The sequence below is a fragment of the Syngnathus scovelli genome, chromosome 7, assembly GCF_024217435.2.
Source record: "Syngnathus scovelli strain Florida chromosome 7, RoL_Ssco_1.2, whole genome shotgun sequence".
In the NCBI taxonomy this organism is placed as follows: domain Eukaryota; kingdom Metazoa; phylum Chordata; class Actinopteri; order Syngnathiformes; family Syngnathidae; genus Syngnathus; species Syngnathus scovelli.
In genome coordinates this window covers 9,171,946-9,186,323 of record NC_090853.1, presented here as the reverse complement: position 1 = coordinate 9,186,323, position 14,378 = coordinate 9,171,946, and the positions used below count along the sequence as shown (strand labels likewise).

Below are 14,378 nucleotides of genomic sequence, written 5' to 3'. Positions count from 1 at the left end.
TAAAATTAAACAAAAGAATTCACCAAACACTTATCAAACTTATATTGCTCCCTTTACCCATCAATGTGGGAACTCCGGAGGTGCACTTTATGACGCTGCTCGCGCAATCCGACACTAGATAAGTACAAGAGAACGGATGGATGGTTCTGCAAAATGATGCCAATATTTTTTGCATTATAAAAAAAAAAGATAGTCCATCTTATTTTTATTCATCGCCAGTTTAATAGATAATTAACTTTAACATACTTTCTATAGAATGCTGACAAAATCTCGTTACAGCAATGAACAACATACATTTGCCATGTGAGCAAATCCTTTACATTTATAGTGCAATACATACTGTATGATGTAGATTGTAAAGCAGGAGTGGGCAAGAATATTTGATCTGGCCTGCTGTACAATTCTAGACAGTCAACTAAAACCTCAGAGAAAGTGCTCTAAAAACCCCTAAAACACTTGATCCTCAAATGCTCACAATCAACATTTGATTGACCGGTTGCATCGTATTTTTTCAAATATTTAGTATGGAGGACAAACAGAAATGCACCCTGAGATGACAAAGGTTCCCTACCCCGGCTGAAAATGACATCATTTGTGCATATTATTACTATGATATATTAAATAATTTATTCTACAATATACTCTATTAATACTATTATATTTGAATTTACAAAAGGCATATACTTGAAAGCATTCTTTTTTTTTTTCAAATTATTCAGTCTCTCAAGAATACTCCACACTTTCAAATGATAAAGTATCAATGTTTCATTCATAACAGGATTAAAGGCATTTGGGTTGCATGTAATTACTAATCCATGAAATTATTTTCAATCTGTGTGTGATTAACAAATGCTTTTTTACATTAAAGACAACATCAAAGTAATCCCTTTAGCAAAATTTATCACTGACGTCAGGCGGAATACTCATACACATGTGGACTGCTATGCCAGTTTTTAAAAATAACAAAAGGGGAAATTACCAGATTGTGACCAAGGAAATTCCAGCCTGCCACCAGCATTATTTTGCGAGTGTCTTTTATTGAAATGCAACAATTATGGTTTGGGTACTCAAGTAACCCTAGAAGCAGTTAAACTGTATTATTAAGGCGTTTTGATTCATTTGATTCCACACTGTTTATAATAATAGTAAAATAATCCATTGGTACCGGTTGAATAAACTCAGAGCATATTAACATTATACAGAGATAGAGCCCTCTCTAAAGTTGGTTTTGCCTATAAGGACATTGAGAAGCGTTGCTTTGCCCATCTGGCTCTCCTTTCGAGCCTCCCTGATGATGTCCCTGAGCTGCTCCTCATCCTTGCGCCTTATAAGGTAGCCTTTACCGCCATAGCCATCGGCCACGGTGTGATAATCTGTAAACAGGGAGGTGAATGTCTGTAATCCACAATGACGCGCAAAATAGAAGGTCTCATTGTACTCCAAGAATGTACCTGTAAATGCCAGGCCACATGCCACGTTGCTGCCTAAAATGGGAACCTGTTCTCTGGAAATCTGACTCCAACATGCGTCATTTCCCACAACAGCAATAACCGGTGTCTGACAAGCGAAGAGCAAATATATTTTCTGCAGCTGCTTTTATTGTACAAACATTTACATTTTTGGTAATCAAGGTTTTGCTGACGCCAGTTGTGAGTTTTTGTCGGAAATATAACAACTGACTGCAAAGTTTCTGCTATATTCCAGTTTCCTAGATTTCTTACAACAGTTATCGTCGACATACGATTGTAATGAATGTACCTTATGTCGAGTAAATGTGTCAAACTCAGCGACACTGTATCCTAGGGAACCATCGCCGTAGACAATCCAGACCTAAAACACACAGGGGGTCATATTTCATTCATGAAGCATCACAATCAGATGGATCCCTTTCATAAAAGCTTGAGTCAGCACATTACCTCTGATTCAGGCCGGCACAGTTTTGCACCTAGCGCAAACCCTCCTCCTACTCCCAGCGTCCCAAAGGCCCCTGTGGAGAATCAGTATTCTCAAAATTTACATTTCATGTCAACGGCAATCCCTATTGAGTTTTTTTATGTCATGTAAAATCAAGAGAGAAGGAGCGGACCTGGGTCGAGCCAGCGCAGTGGTCCCCGTGGCCTCAAGATGTAAGCAGCGCTTCCTACGAAATCACCGCCATCCGCGACAATGATACTGTCTTCTGACATCTCCTCATCCAACATGTGAAGAACTTTTAAGGGGTTTAGGTGATGCTCAGTCTTCTCATTGGCTTTAGCCCTTAAAATGAAAAAGACAACGAGTATGCTTGCTTATATTATTATGAACACACTATAAAGCTGTAGAGTGGCTGCAACGCATTTTGCAAGGCCTCCTTACTTATTAATGTTTTCTTTGGTCACATCTCCTGCTTTGAGGCTCTGAGGCCATTCTTCCGGACAGCGGTGGCCCTTGAGGCCTTTGTGAAGCCGTACTAAAAACGAACCAGCATCACCTATAATAAACACACCATTTTAGACATTAACTGTTGAAATGTAGTTTTCAGTTCTATTAGATCACAATTGAGACCCTGTACCAGTAAAAAAATGAGTTAAAGCAATATACAGTAGAACCCCTGAGGCCAAAGCATAAAAAGGCATTGCAATAATATGTTCTATTTACCCTCACTCCTAGATACTGTCTTGTGGTTAATGCTGCATTTATGGAATAAGAATTAGGCCATTTTCCGTCATGTCAGGAGGCTAAACTAAAACTGAGGCCAAAGTACTCTCTGGCTCACATGACCAAACCTAGAAAAACAGGTGAGCTGAGATGTTTGCAGCATAATTATATGTTCATATCAGTCGGCAGCAGGAGGCGGTGCTGCATTCAACGTCACCCTCCTAAGATAGTTGAAAATGAGTGAATTCATTCTTATTCCATAAACGCTATATTAAACAGAATGCCATTTTTAGACTATTAGGGGCAATTATATTATTGTAATGATTTTTTTTTCAACTGAGTTCCCCTTTAAAAGTCAACTCATGCTCAGGAATTGCTCTTCCATTTTATTACACATATCTTCATTTTACATTTGCATTGGGACTTTAACTTTTAACTTTTATGAGCGGTTTTAAAAAAAATAATAATAATAAAATAAAAAAAATGCTAGCATTTTTGTGAAACAAAATGCTAGTGACAAAAATGACGGTATGAACACACCTTGAATTGCTACAGTTGGTCTCCAGAACATATCAGAGTTTTTGAGCAGCTGCACTCTGTCTCTGTTGACAGCAATGATCTTACTGCGTCTGTTCAGAACTTTGCCATAGCCCAGACGGAAGTCGCATACTGTTCCTGCAAAACAAATCAAGCAATTAACGTTTTTTTTTTCTTCACAACACTGCACCTCCTTTCATATCTTCCGTCCTTTCCATTACTGAATACACAAGATAGCTACATACATTGCACGTTTTTAAGATAACAAGCCAAGTGTAATCTTGTCTGACTAATCGAAACTTGTTGTCAGGCTCTATAGCAAAGATCAAGGTCCAAATAAATAGGACTCATCATATGTTTTTTGTTCTAGTGTCATTTTCTCATCCCACCAATAGAAATACTTGAATTTGAGAAACAGCAAAAAAAAAAAAAAAAAAAAAAAGAGGAATAAATATTTTTTCTACAGTAAATACTACATTCAATGTCTGACCTGCGAGAAGAACAACATCGGCCTCCTTCAGAGCATCTCGTCTGTTTTGTCGAATATGGATTGGGCTATCTTTTCCCAACATGCCTCGGGACATGCCCCCAAGAAAGCAAGGAATGCCAAGGGCCTCCAAAGCGCTCCTGTAATACCATCAACTTTATTACAATAGATGATACATCTAATTTACTTTCATGGCGTACACTGAGTACTTAAAATAATACGTTGGCTTCACCTGAGCTCATCAACTGGCGTTGGTGGTAGCGTGGCTTGGCTTCCAAGGAGGATAACAGGTTTCTTGGCTCGGCTCACCAGTTCAATACACTTTTGTACCTATGTGCATAATATAAATTTTATATATCTATATATATCCAACCATCCATTTTCTACACCACCTTTCCCCTTGCGCGCACACACACACAAACACACACATATATTGCATTCTATGACATCAGTAGGTTAAACACACACATACACACACTGTCAATTGTTGGTGTACCTGATCATCTGTGGCTTGTGGAATGTCAACTGGTAAAGGTGAAAGATCTCTTCTCTCCCAGGCACCGGCAAAGATGTTCATGAGGTGGTTGTTAAGGTACCTAGTTAAAATAAATAAGTTTAATAAAGTTTAATACTTCACAGACAGTACATAGAATTAATTTGATTTATAAATAAGTACAGTGGAGACTATATACATTTTTGGGGGCGTGTACGCTTGGATGGACAACCCACTAATGGCACTGAAATTAATATTATATGAATTATAATATATATATATATATATATATAATATAATTATATTAAATTATATATATATATAATATAATTATATATATATATATATATATATATATATATATATATATATATATATATATATATAAAAAATATTGTTTTTATAACATGATGAAAAAAACATACCAGGAGACAATTTTGCCCATCAGGCCTTTGGGAGGGTTTTTAACAGCAAACTCTCTGGACACCAGGTGGAACGGGTACAAAGTGTCGATGGGGAATTCTATGAAAACAGGCCCAGGTGTTCCAGACTGGGCAACAGCCAGCGCTTTTCTGACAACTGGCACAATTTCTCGGACTGTTCTGATGGAGGCACAAAACTTGCACAGAGGCTTGAACAGTGACATTTGGTCGATGTCTTGCAGCGCCCCTCGGCCCTGAAGCCACAACAACAAATGGCAGACAAACATTGGTTGTGGAATTTCAGAGCAAGTAGGAACACTCATTTTGTAACAACATAGTAATTTATTGTACCTGCAAAACTGTACCAGCAGCCCCTCCCATGAGCAACAAGGGTGACTCTGCCATTTGAGCATTCTTCACTGCTGTCACAGTGTTGGTAAGCCCTGGGCCAGCAGTCACTGCAGCTACACCAATGGTACCTAATAGAAAGACAGTCATTAGATACAAGATGTGCTTTAACTGCATATTTTCATCTTTAACTTGAGGGTATGTATATTCAAATCCGGTGACCGGTGTATAGGGTTGGAAATCGCTTTAAGAATTCCGATTCTGTACCTTGTTTTGATTCTGATTCCAAATGATTAGGTTGTTTTAGGGGGCAGGGTGAAAAATATGTTTGCATGGTTTAAATTTAGGGGTGTACAAACTGATCATTCATTTTGCTAACGGCTCTGTCACCATATCCTCTAGAACAGTGGTTCTTAACCTTGTTGGAGGTACTGAACCCCACCAGTTTTAAATGCGCATTCACCGAACCCCTCTTTAGCGAAAAAAATAATGAATTCAAATTCAAGACATAAATGTTTTTTACTGGTGCACAAAATGAGGCGTGCATGATCATCACCTTGTTCAAAGAACAAAACCAACACAATGCATGAACTCACAACAAATTACTTACTTGCAAATCAGTGTGCCTTTGCGGGAGCTGTTCAGATATGCGTTATCACGAATTTACACGATAAATCAGGTGTGTTCAGACCTTCATAGTGGAGGCTCTGCCGAACCCCTGAGACCGACTCACCGAACCCCTCGGGTTCGATCGAACCCAGGTTAAGAACCACTGCTCTAGAACTTTTTTTTCAAACATTCATTGATTTCAGTGAAAGACATACTAGTTTTAAAATCTGGACAAATCAATTGTCAAACAACCTCCTGAATTGGATTTCTATTATTTTGGCTACCATTCGATTGTGCAGTTGTACCTAATGTTATGGCAGTCCTAGTGACTCTCTAAAATAATGACAGACCTTTCTTAAGAGGATTGCAAACATGATTGTAGTTTGCATATTTAATGAGTTATTGTATTTATTTTGTGCACGCACAAGGATAGGATTGGGGTTGTCCAAATAAAGACAAGATGTTTTGTGATCTATTTTTTTTCTGATTCATTAATTGGAGTGCTTTTATTCAACTGGCACAAACTTTATTTGGTGTTAATGGGAAGCAGAACATGACTTTTAATCTGAGTGGTTAATTTTGAACATAACCAACCAAACACAAGAGGGAGCACATTATCTCATTGCCAACCAACCACATTGCCAAATATTCTTTGTAATAGCCATATATTTCGAGATGCGTGCACCTGAAAGCCGCGCCACGGCATCAGCAGCAAAAACAGCCGTGGCCTCGTGCCTGGTGTCCACAATCCGGATGCCCACTTTCTCACAGGCCACCAGGATGGGCGAGATATGTCCACCAACCAGAGTGAAGACAAACTTGATTCCATGGGAGCGCAGAACATCTGCCACACTTTCGCCGCCATGTCGAGGGCTTTTTATCTCAGTCTGTGGGATGTCAAAAAGGATGAGTTTTGAAAATCTGGGTAAACTGATGTAAAGACATAATATTAACAAGTAAGGTCCTAAATATTCACCTGTCAAATAGGATTTGTGCAACATGCCAGGGTGTGATGTTTACATTTGTGTTAAGAAGCATACGAAGTGTAAGGTTACGTGTGCCTGTGCTATATATTTCATGTATCATGGTTCAAAGGGAATGATTGTTAGGATCAAGACATAATGTCAGATAATTTGCTCCACTAACACTGTCTTTGTGTAGAATATACCGTGATCAACTCAAAATTGATTTTTTAGGTTCATAAACGCTCACCTTGTGGAACAACTGGTACAGTAAGCCAAGTTTGTAGGCAGCAAACACAAGCCCACCTACAGCAAAACATCCAAGACATCCAAGACTGGTTTCAAATAACTCCATGATAGTAGAATAGAATTAAGTTAAATTTAACAAACAAAACATTAAAGTTCAACTGCTGATCAATGCAGCAGGCTAGGCTAAGTTGCTCAGGAGTCGTTGCAAACAAGTGCTACACGCTCAAGGTCGTGATTTTCTACAGCATTCAATTGTCGAGTTGGCGAATATGACATTACTTGATTGGAACGGTTAAAACAGTGCAGTAGATTCCTCTAATGACAACTATGTCGACACTGACAACCATTTACACATTTCGATAAGGCTAGCTAGACGTAGAAGTTGGATATTGACTTTCAAAATAAATTTCTTCTAATGAACATCGTGCTACATACTATGCATTCAAGCCAACTGTCACCGGTGTAAAAAGTATTCTACATAACTATACAAGTTCTGTTACCTTCCCACCCCCCAAAAATTTCCCATCTATTCCAATCAGAGAAAAATTGCTTTTAATTTGAAAGACTACAAAACTCATTCCGTTCGAGGCAGTCAATGACTGGCTGCTGCATTATGATTGGTTGCTGCACAACCATGCCGAAAACGGATTGTTTTTATTTTCTATAATTATATGATACATAAACAGAATGATGTTCCCATTTCAGCTGCATAGCGTAGGGTGTGTCCCACCTGGATACAGTAGTTGCTTGAAAGGGAGCATACGGCATTACATATAATAATAATAATAATAATAATAATAATAATAATAATAATAATAATAATAATTCAATTCCACAGGGGACGCAGAAATAATAGGGTTTTTTTCGATTGCTTTTTTCTTATTTTTCTAACGTAATATAATTTATTTTAATGTTTCTTTTTAGTTTTTGTAAGGTCTAACAATCAATATCATAAACAATGAATCTTTAAAATCCAGGAAATACATTAGGTACTAAGTCTCATTGTTTGAATTGATTCGTTAAAATGAATTATTTTATTGATTTATATGCACATGTATGATTAGTGCTCACCACCTTCTTAGAAACAAGCAGAAACTTTACTTTTAGTTCAATGTTCTACACAGGCAAGAATGTAACATCTGGCAGGTACTCGTTTATATTCTTCTCACCTTGATTGCTTTCCAGCAGTGACAAGTGATACGCTTTCCTCTCCAAAGGGAAATGGGCAGACTTGCATTTAAGTCATTAAGGCAGACTTAATTGGCTGGAAAATTAATTTGTTAAATATTAGGCTGCGTGTGTCCAACTAATGTCATAGCGCTCTTGAATAAATAAATTGTGTAATGTATTTATAAAGGGAATCATTTTATTGATTGCAGGAAAGTATAAACATTGTGTATGAGACAGTGCCAACTGTTCAGTACTATATATATATATATATATATATATATATATATATATATATATATATATATATATATATATATATATATATATATATATATATATATATATATATATATATATATATATATATATATATATATATATTCAAATTGTAGAGTCAATAATATCCAGCAGGTGGAAGTGTTGTACTGCAATTCAATTATGATGAGTTGTCGTATGGGAGCTTAATTTTTTTTTTTTTTTTTTTTTTTAATATCGGGGGTCATTTTAGTATTTGAGTGCTGAGCAGCTCAATGATCCATTATTGAGCATACAGAGCGTGGGTCGACTTGAGACGATCACTTTGAGATTTTACTTTTATTTATTTGATTTTTTTATGTATTCTCTACTGGAGCTAGTATATTACCCACGGGCTGCAACCCCTTTACTCTTGCTGCATGGCATATTGACTAAATCTCATTGTTGTCAGTTAAAACAAAAAGCCAAATGCATTATCAATATTGTAACTCCACTGTGTACAGATTTTTTTCTTTTATATAGCATATTCATTTTAAGAGGTCTGGGTAAGTAAACACCCCTTCTATGAATATCAAAATGGATTTAAAGCTCTACATATATTCCTGGCAACAGATAAACTTATGGATGTATCCAAGCAGGGAAAAACATTTGAACATTTTTACTATAACATGGTATTGGTATGTTACGCTCCTAATTGATGTTAAAAGTAGAGAGCTTAGTGTTGTGTCTTATGACAGTTTCGATTCAAGTGTTGCTACGCATTACCAAACAACAAATGTCTACCATGAAGTCCGACACACAATTTTGACATATCCTACAAAAGACGACAGGATTTCACAAGACATGCATGGAGGGCATTCCACATCACACAAATGAACCTTCACTGATACATATACACGAAAGTCACTCATGATTCGTTAGCGTTTTCATGAGGTATTACGGGGAACAATAATTGAATCTGACAGCCGTATCTCCCTGAAAGAATGCATTCATTAGATATTGTAATCAAAATAGATTCACACTGATAAAGGGGTGAATGTTGGAGGTAAGTATTTTTGGAGGAGCTTACCTTGAGGGCAAGTGAGATCATGTTTATTTGATCATCATCAAAACAGATATTCATAGGGCCTGCAACGAGGCATAAAACCTTTATTTTGAGATACTCATGCATGGGGTGCAAAAAAAACCAATATGAAATAACTCAACAAAGAAAATCATCAACAACATCAAACCGATGTGTACCAATTTCTAACTTTCTAATTCCAATTTCTAACGGTTCAAGCTATACTGAGACCGATTTATTTGTTTTTGTACTGATGCACTCACAGATTTTCCGATTCAAATGTATTTTCTACAAGTGAAGGTGTAATGTAGCAATTTATTAAAACTAAATATAATGCACAATAAATGAAACAATAAATATGTGCTTGATGGTTTTGGCATATTTCATAAATTAAAGATGAAGAATGTCAAAATGGCACTTGCATCCTTCAATTATTATCATTTTTTTTAATGTTTATTTACCCTTGGTATATGGCATCCAAACCCAGCTCTTGTCAAATACACAAACTGCATACACTGCATGACCCTGGTGAGTAATCAGATGCATCCTGCACACTTAAATCAGTCAATTTGCATCCACCGAGCAGACATTTTCACTCCATCAGCGCCATGCGCCATTGAACAAACTCTGATTTCCATTTCAAAGTGTTTTTAAAAAGGCAGCTGCATTGAGGCTATAGCGACAGCCAACAGCAAATGCCAAGTCTTAATATGTGTCCTCTATTCAATGGCTTGTACGGCCACCGTACTCCAAGGGTCACCTAATTACCACGGTTCAAGTGCTGAATGATATTAATTTGAAGATATCGGACATCCCTTTTACGAAAGGGTTTAAATAACAAAATCAACAACAATTCCGTGGAACCTCCAAATGCGAGCATATGCAATCACTTCTGTGATGGTGACTTCCACGCTCTTTTAATTTCAAAATTATTGTTTTTCATTCTTACAATTAAATATTGTTTAGACTCCAAATTTGGCTTTGAGGGACAATTGACTTGAAAGATTCTGCTTCCTCCTATATTCCAAAATAATGTTAGCTTCATTGCCTATAGCCATAAACATGACCGTGTTTGTCGCTACCCTGTGATTGGCTAGCGACCGGTTCAGATTGGACCCAGCAGGAATAGTCTGCAGTCACATGCAAGCACAATGAAGACAAGCTGTGTCAAAAATGGACGGATGGGTGGGTTCTGCTGTATTTGTTTATCTGATGCAGAGCCGATAGGAAGTGTGGCTGAGGCGAAAGGGGGTCAGGGGAGGCAGCAAGGGCATTTTGAGTCACAATGCCTGATGTTATCCTTTCAGGCATAAATGTTTAGGGGCATCACGGAGATGCTGCAACTGACCTCAGACAAGAAGGGAGGGCTGAGTCTCCAAAGGAGACATTGTCTGATACACAATGCAGTGTGCACGCACAAAGTCAGGCAAACAGCATGTTGGCAGGGGAAGAATTGTCTTTTCACACTGTGACAAGAGTGACCCAGTGTCAGCTATCGACTGGTCCAAAGGACGACTGTCCCTGTTGGGCCTTGAAAGCTGGCACGAAAAATTGCATGATTTCACGTTTCGTTTCCTCCTTCCAACCATTGTTCTATACTGATAGCAAGCTTGTTCTCTAATGCGTCTCTTCAATGATTACCAGAACTTTCGAGCAAAACGTCCCTCGGGTGAGAATTCACATGAATGTTTTAGTGCCACATTATCATCTTTTTTCACAAGTCATGCAAGTTAACGTTGGGATATTTGCATATTCTGTGCACACTCGACAGTTTCAGCCTGATCCCTGTGTGCAGGAGAAGATTATACAGATTTTTTGCTTGAGTTGGAAGTTCCAGGTGCTAAGTGGAGATGTTTATAGTCCCTCAAAGACAAGTAAAAAGGAATGCGTGGGAGTGAGTTGTCTCTCCAAGCAATAATCTCTTCACTATAGGCTGACACACCATGGTAAAGCAATGGAATCGTGACTGAATAAATTTTTCCCATAGAAAATAATACAAATTGAATTAATCTGTTCCAGGCTCAAACACCATCATAATTATTAACTGTCCTGGTAATTTTTAAACTAACATTGAAACCTTGTTAACCACTATGTACCATGCTAAAACTTTGTACTCTTATGCTGACAAATAATGTAACTAAAAATGTTTCTGGAAATGTAATCGAACTTTGTCCTACTATTTTATTTTATCAGATAAGTCATATTTATGTTCAATTTGTTTTCTATTAATGACCCATATCATACTAAATCAACCTTTTTTGTTTTAGCTTATAACAATGTTAAAATGCTAAATCCTCCTGGTAACCATGACATACAGTATTATACTATAACTTTCATTACTTTGTTATTTTGTATCCAGCATTCATGCCAGTATGTGATGGGATCATATGAGACACTAATCAATTTTGTATTTATCACGTTTGTGCTTAAGGTGAGCTATTGTGTTAACTGCAGTGGCACATGCCTGAACATGGACTGTTTGAGCTACTCGGATTCAAAATCTGAGACAACGAGCAGAGCACTGAGAAGAGGGTAAGAGCTGATCTCTCATGATAAAGACCCTGAATATATTTTCTTGTAAAAGATGATCATTTGAGCTGATTATAAAGTTTGGTGCTGAGATTTTGCACTGTGATCAAATACAACACCTCGAAAAGTAAAACAGACTCTCTTGAGGATCTTATAATGCTTCAAGCTGAAGTGCTTAATATTCACATTTTGAGCAAAATGGAAGATCTGATAAGAACAAATAATGTGCTATTGAGTTACATAGAAACCCTGAATTTGCCCCCGGTTTCAATAAAGTATCTATCTATCTATCTATCTATCTATCTATCTATCTATCTATCTATCTATCTATCTATCTATCTATCTATCTATCTATCTATCTATCTATCTATCTATCTATCTATCTATCTATCTATCTATCTATCTATCTATCTATCTATCTATCTATCTATCTATCTATCTATCTCTCTCTCTCTCTCTCTCTCTCTCTCTCTCTCTCTCTCTCTCTCTCTCTCTCTCTCTCTCTCGCTCTCTCTCTCTCTCTCTCTCTCTCTCTCTCTCTCTCTCTCTCTCTCTCTCTATCTATCCATCTATCTATCTTAAAACGAAGGCCTTTGTTTTATTTCATGGGTGGCATTGCACAATATAAAATATACTTACAAAAGCCAAATAAATTATTGTTACTATTGATAAATTTATGGAGAAATATTTCTTTATTTTAAGTGCAACGTTCCCAGGGGTTTTAACATGTACATGTGTGATATACAATTGGCACACTATATTTGTGTCTTGTCTTTGTCTTGAAGTTATTCTCTTTGAGAGAGCTTAATCTGTCGCATGAAAACGAGCCAGCTCACATCCTGTCACATATAATGCCGGGCCAATCGCAAGTGCAGATTCCGTTTCCATGACAACTAACTGGCTGAGTTAAGGGTGGATGTTGTCAGTCTAAAAAAGCATTTGCTAACCGTGACGTACACGCAAGACTCTAAAAAAACACCATGACAGCTATTTTCCCTCGTAAAGGCAGCACTGAGCCCCCAAATTAAATTTCGCTGTATCTGGTGCAACAGACTCAATACAAATAAGGCTTCATCTCACTGATAACTTTCCAGAGCAATCAAGTGAGTGCCACTTATCAGAAGTTAAAGATGTCCAGGGTTGCCAATGCTAATCATAAGCCTCCATGCAACAAAACTCAATACAGCTCTACTTACTTTCTGGCTTTGCTGTAGACACTGGCCAGTACTTTAAAGTTGCTTTGGATCTTCACGCTAGCGCTACATCACTGGTGGAAAACTTTGGTGTAAAACAGATTTGTCCCGACACACCTTCAGAACTAGACAGATTACAAAATAATTATTTGGTTGTTTTAATGTCACATTTAAAAGGTGGATAGGTACTCCAAAGACCCATTTGTTTCCATCCGCTTTTTATAGCACTTATCTTCATATGGGTCGCAGGTGATGGAGAGTTTGTCTGCACTGACTGGGCAGGTTGCCAGCCAGTCGCAGGCAACATCAAGACAAACAATCATTCACATTCACATATGAACAATTTACAGTTTTCAGTTTTCCCAAGAAGCAAAGTTCTTTTGCCACTAACTGAAGAGAGCCTCTACTGATCAAGTAGTGCACTCCATTTGTAAACAATCGATTATTGAACATGATCCACTCTAAGCAAAAGGGCCCCTGTGAAGTGTTTTATGAGCAAAAAAAGGCACTTCTTCAAATGGCATTGGCTTGAAATGGTTCATCAATATAAGTAAGGATGCTGTCAGTAGTCCAGCCAGCATGCTGTTAATTTTCCCACAAACATTCACCAGAATGATTGATCATTTGATGATAACGCCCATCAAACAAATACACTTAACGGCTTTTTAAATCCCCTTCAAATATCTATCATGGACTGCACAGGTGTTGACGTGCCTCAACATGCAAGAGATGAACATTTGTGACAGCCTTTACAAGCATAATCCATATAAACTCAACTCAGCACCATCCATTTATTTTCTCTTTACAGACTAATCAATATAAACTCTAATTCGTTCTCATCACCAATCAGAAGGACAGATGCGGTTTTATTGAATTTGGATGCAAACTAAGTCAGATTGCGCAGAAAGCATGCGTCGGGCGTGCCATTATGGTGACTCACGTCCTTGATGCTTGACTGCTCTGTAGTCACAAACATATCCAGCAGTCGGTCACGGCCAGTGGCGCCATTGTCAAAGCAGCTGAGCCCAGCTCTTGTCACTCAGCACCCCGTACGGTTATTATTCATCCTGGCTCGTGCCCTTGATTCATACCATTAAAGTCAGTCCAATTTGGTCACTAAAGTCTAAATTGAATTCTTAATTGCTTCACACTAAAGAATCTAGGTAGCTAATTTATGCAGCGATGTAGGTGTATTTTATGGCTGTATTGCCCCATCGGGCCTAGTAAATTATAATAGGCCATAAAATGCTGCGCGGTTGTGGTCCATCCATGTTTCATTTGAAATAGAATTGAGGGCAATCTCATCATTGAAACTACGGCTCTGCTGTGTCTACACATGCAGATGTAACGATGAATTTTTGTCACCCCAGTGAATTCTTTCTAAACTTTTGCTCTGGTCATCCACATTGATTTAAATCTTTTTA

General features: G+C 37.6%; 1 protein-coding gene across 2 annotated transcripts; it reads right to left on the bottom strand.

The window, feature by feature from the left end:
* Positions 1–199: 199 nt before the first annotated feature.
* Positions 200–7,201, bottom strand: ilvbl (ilvB (bacterial acetolactate synthase)-like). Of its 2 annotated transcripts, XM_049725571.1 has the most exons (15): positions 7,180–7,201; positions 6,746–6,801; positions 6,219–6,420; positions 4,928–5,055; positions 4,580–4,830; positions 4,158–4,257; positions 3,894–3,991; positions 3,665–3,801; positions 3,178–3,312; positions 2,356–2,470; positions 2,087–2,256; positions 1,917–1,987; positions 1,759–1,830; positions 1,452–1,557; positions 200–1,373 (listed from the first exon to the last, which is right to left on the bottom strand). In XM_049725571.1, exons 1-15 carry the CDS (start codon positions 7,184–7,186, stop codon positions 1,195–1,197), a joined length of 1,827 nt encoding a protein of 608 aa, XP_049581528.1. In that variant the 5' UTR covers positions 7,187–7,201; the 3' UTR covers positions 200–1,194. The 2 variants fall into 2 exon arrangements, with proteins under 2 accessions (XP_049581528.1, XP_049581527.1); XM_049725570.2 differs by lacking the exon at positions 7,180–7,201 and having other exon boundaries at positions 6,746–7,139.
* Positions 7,202–14,378: the final 7,177 nt, after the last annotated feature.

Coding starts and splice junctions, on each gene's coding strand:
- ilvbl (XM_049725570.2), bottom strand. CDS start 6,850: ATGGAGTTATTTGAAACCAGTCTTGGATGTCTTGGATGTTTTGCTGTA. Junction 4,831..4,927: donor CTGCTGGTACAGTTTTGCAG/GTACAATAAATT, acceptor TTGTGGCTTCAG/GGCCGAGGGGCGCTGCAAGA. Junction 1,558..1,758: donor ACACATTTACTCGACATAAG/GTACATTCATTA, acceptor TTCGCTTGTCAG/ACACCGGTTATTGCTGTTGT.